The 4598-nt window shown below is 43.7% G+C and overlaps 1 protein-coding gene across 1 annotated transcript; it reads right to left on the reverse strand.

Moving 5' to 3' along the window:
* Window positions 1–316: 316 nt before the first annotated feature.
* Window positions 317–3822, reverse strand: hoxb1a (homeobox B1a). The gene is made up of 2 exons (XM_021559449.3): window positions 2816–3822; window positions 317–1817 (listed from the first exon to the last, which is right to left on the reverse strand). The coding sequence occupies exons 1-2, from the start codon at window positions 3450–3452 to the stop codon at window positions 1510–1512; spliced, it is 945 nt and encodes a 314-aa protein (XP_021415124.3). The 5' UTR covers window positions 3453–3822; the 3' UTR covers window positions 317–1509.
* Between the last annotated feature and the right edge of the window lie 776 nt (window positions 3823–4598).

Raw genomic sequence — 4598 nt, forward strand, 5'->3', positions numbered from 1 at the left:
CAGGGCCACACTATTGGGCTTGTAGGGCTAGTTTCGTAAGTTCCACGGGGGTCAAACCAAGGGTAGGCTTACTGTATGCAGTAATACCATTTGAAATACTTTAGAATCTGTACGTCTCTTGTGTGATGTACTAGCTATCACACATTTTGGGACAAAACTCATTCAAAAGGAATCGACCATGGCAACAAATAGGCTACTCTAGGCCCATGTTCATGCCTCATGGAATATATATATATTTTTTACAATCAAGATAAGTGCATTTATAATTGGTCTTAATGATTATCTACCATGAATTATAATACAACTAACAACAAAATCTGTAATATCTTATTTTTATTTGAGGTAGACAGAGATGAACCAGCATTGATTGAGATCCTTTCCAAAAACATGTAAAACAGACATTAACTAATACAACTCAGTCGATCTGCACATACAAATAGTACAATTCACTCCTATTGCCTTGAAATAGAAATGTAGGCCTAACCGTAGTAAATAAAACTAACTTCAGAGTACCCTGTTTTTCGCAAGACCACTAGCCTATTCTCAAAACCGTTGACTCCCTACTGGATTCAAAAGTAAATTGTCGAGTTGGTTTCACTCAGGCAGGTGTTAAACGTTGCAATAAACATTCCTTTTAGTTGTATGACATGATAAACGTGTTCTATCCTCTGGCCATTTAATAATATAAATACTCCCTCTAATCATCATTCGTCATTTTGGATAACTTCATCTTGCGTGAACCATTCCCTGTATAGGTTTAGTTCACGTCTGCTATTTAGACAATAACAATAGGCTATACAGACATGTGTGAAATTTACTAGACTGAATTTCATTATGTAATCCAATGAATGAGTAATTTTACTCTATATTTCAATTAAAGAACATTCGCCAAGTGAAGAACACAACTTCCCCTGGAAAGTAATACCCTGTAATTCCATAGTGCAGAGTCAGTAACACGTGAACCCTTTCTACCTTACTTACTGACGGTAAAGTTGCTTCATGTCAAAACCACTATACAAATAAGAAGAACCAAAAAAAAAAACTTTCCAAAAAACACTACAAAATAGAAACAAATTCAACAATACTATGTTTTGCCAAGAGGCTCCCTGTATAAACATTGTTATAAGGCTCGCTTTGAGATTTGTAAACATGCAAAAAAGTGCATCACTCCAATAGTCGTGGGTATGAAGATTTACGACCCTTTACATCCAAACTGATTTTGTGGGGTAGAAAGAAACGTATCCTCTAGAAACATGTTGCGCACTTCCTCCACATTTGTGCTTTTGTCACCTCGTTTTTTTCTCTCTCGAAATATGCGTTTCGAAGTAATTATTTGAGTTTAAATCATTTAAAAAAAAACTCTTACAGACGTGTAGCATAACAAGTCGAATAGTCTATTCAAGCATGTATAGGAATGTTTTGACTTATTATCAATCAATCAACTTTTTTTCACATTCGAGGTCCTCACTTTGAAGTTCAGTGCCTGCAAGTTGCAGTTTATTTGGTCCATTAGGTCTCCGAGCTGGGAGACATGGAGCTGGAATGGTCCGAGTTGTCTTCCAGGTCTTTGGAGGAACCCGTGCTAGAGGCCGGGGCCAGGCCCTCTTTCTCGCGCTTCTTCTGTTTCATCCTGCGGTTCTGGAACCAGATTTTCACCTGGGTTTCGTTGAGCTCGAGGGTGGCGGCGATTTCCACGCGCCTGGCCCGCGTCAAGTACTTGCTGAAGTGGAACTCCTTCTCAAGCTCGGTCAACTGTTTGGTTGTAAAGTTGGTGCGGATGGTGTTCTGAGGTCCCATTCCATAGTCAGCCACTTTAGCTGGGAGAGAAAGAGGGGGAGAAACGTATTAGAATGTGGAATAGATTGGATGCCTAAAATATGAAAATTGCATGTGTAAAATATGAAAATTGTCCCATATTCGAAGTCATATTAAATTCACCAATCCATCGTTCTATTTTTAAGCTCCTAAAGGGAAAAAAAGTGTGACTTGACATCACTACCGCATAAATCATTCTTAATGATTACAATATTTATTTGGAATGAAGATTGAATAATGTCATACTAAAGGGGTCATCAATTACGCACCCAACCATTTCACGTCCCAAACTGTTGACTACTGTATATAGGCAAGTTCACAGACTCAACCTCCTACTTCTTTTCCCATTACTCACTCCTGAACAATTAAATAAAGCTGCTCCACGTTTGGGGAGATATAAACGCATATGATACGTGTAATTCCATATTCCGACCGTAACATTTCACGATCTTTGACCACAGCAGTAGGCCTACTGAGTGAGTTTGAAACGTGGGTCGTTAAACTCATTTCAGACTGGCCAAGCATGGCGAGGAAGGAAAGGCTGGGGAATACAATGGAGACCAACAAAAACGAGAACTGGGACAAGTTAAAGACAACAGAGTTGGGGCACTTCCTAGGGCGTAAGAAAGCACGTCTGCTCGATGCATTAGTGCACGGGCTGAGTAGACGGGGAGAAAATAACACATCAGGCAAATCTACCAGAGGCATGTCTGGTCAGAGATACCACTATGACCCGGAATGGTGCTGAGAAATCCCCATATGTTGTGGATCAGCGATAGTGGAGTGAGGCAACACTATCCCCAGTCATGTATATCCATTATGGGCTGGAGAGTGCATGTGCATTTGCATATCACACCCAATAGCCTACCCGAGCGGTGGGTCGACATGTTTGGGTCACCTGGTTGACTTGTAATGAACTTTGAATTACATTATCTGACAAGAACCTTTCGATTTCGTGCATGGGTCAGTGTGATTGTTTTTTTGGACTCTTCCATCTCACCTGTTTTAGGGGGGTTCCTCTTGACTTTCATCCAGTCGAAAGTCTTTCCTTGTGGTGTTTGCTCTGCGTCCTTCTCCCTCTCCTGTGAGGCCGAAATGTCAACATAGGTGCTCTGCAAATAACCCCGCTGGTGGTCCTGGCCCTCGCAGCCGTGGTGCTGGTATTGTGCCGCGGGGACAGCCCCCTGCGCCCCGCAGTATGCCCCGGCCAGAGATCCGTAGTTGGGGCCTACATTGGAGGCGGAAAGGCCCGATGATTGATAGTACATCCCTTCCTGCTCGTTGATAAAGTACTGTGGGTGTCCATAGTCCGGGTTTGCGCACGCCTGCGCCCCATATCCCGCAGTGCCTGTACTGCCATATGGAAGGACCATGCTGGCATGATGCAGCTGGGGCTGATGATGATGCGCGTAGCTACTGCTCTGGTGCTGATGTTGAGCCACAACCGCCTGGGCGCTGCCCCCCATGTAAAGCCGTCCATCACCGTTATAGCTGTCACTTGTTGTGCCGGAGCCCGAGTGAAAAGGGGCCGGGAAGTCTTGGTCAAAGTGGTGGTATCCGGACTTGGGTGAGTAGGCGTTCGTCCCACGGTTACAAATTGAGTACTCTAAGAAAGAGTTCATTCTAGAATTCTCCATGTGCAAATTGATGACGGAGGGTCAACCTGCGTTTCGGGGGATTCCTCCTACCCTGCAACCTCTCGGTATGTCATGTGGAAGAGGGAAAAAAGAAGCGCTCACCTCCCTGAGCAGTCACCCTGGGATTCCCTATAACACTTTTTTAACCTCAGCTGCTGGTCACGTGTGCCGTCACGGCGCCAATGGTGAGGGGGACCTCCAGAAGTTTGTCAGCGCACTGCGATCATCGATCACGTAGCTGACATTTGCATGACAAAGCCACTTCAATCAAACCGGCCCATCAATCTGATAACAGCACGTATATGTCAAACCCCTCTGAAGAAACCTCTCCCGAACCGGCAGAGAAATAAAGAAAGAGTTGGAAATTCGCTACCCCCCCCCCCCCCCCCCCCCCCCCTATCTCCCCTATTCCCTTATACTTAAAGTAGACATCCATTTGATTAGGCCTATCAGAGGATTGGGCTATGGTGAGAGGTGGATGCACTTTGCTTATTGCTAAAACGAAATACATAAAAATCCACTGTTTTTCGTGGTCCGCGTTACACAAAGAGGACTGCGTAATAACATTAGACATTTCTGACCCAAGCGAAAAAGGCTCACCACAGAACCCAATATCTGTTTTTGGGTTGAAATCTGTTTAACACTCGAATTGGAAGTGACGCCATCGTTTTCAGTTCGGTCCCGAGCCTGCATTGGCCTATCTAATTGAATCAATGAGCTGATCTATTACAGAAACGAGGTTAGGCCGACAGCAAGCCTTCTGGTAACCCCGGGCCAGCAGAAAGAAGTCAGGATTTCTCTCACTGATACGGAGAGTCCTTTGTATGTACAGTTTCATAAGTGTTGAATGGAACTTTCTGTTCTATATTCTGAACTAACATGACGTTGCAATTTAAGAAAGGCAGAATAAGCATTACTGAGCATAATAAGAACATCATACTTATGTTGACATGTGATATATATTTTTTCATCCACATTCCATAACAACCAGGACCCCATCAATAAGTGTAGTGAATGAGTTGTCTAGACCAGTCGTCAACAAGCGTAGGTGGGGGAGAGAAAAAAAGAGGAAATGGCGAAGGCTAATTATTAATTGTGGTGACAATAGGTAAGAAAGTCAGTCTGTTCATGAAGCAGCCCACGCTC

The sequence above is a fragment of the Oncorhynchus mykiss genome, chromosome 13 (assembly GCF_057628025.1).
Source record: "Oncorhynchus mykiss isolate SJ-2025 chromosome 13, ASM5762802v1, whole genome shotgun sequence".
NCBI classification, from domain to species: Eukaryota; Metazoa; Chordata; class Actinopteri; order Salmoniformes; family Salmonidae; genus Oncorhynchus; species Oncorhynchus mykiss.

Excerpts from the sequence above, each read along its gene's own strand:
- hoxb1a (XM_021559449.3), bottom strand. The coding sequence starts at position 3,452 with ATGGAGAATTCTAGAATGAACTCTTTCTTAGAGTACTCAATTTGTAAC. Across the intron at positions 1,818-2,815 it reads GAGGAACCCCCCTAAAACAG|CTAAAGTGGCTGACTATGGA; the intron begins GTGAGATGGAAG and ends TTTCTCTCCCAG.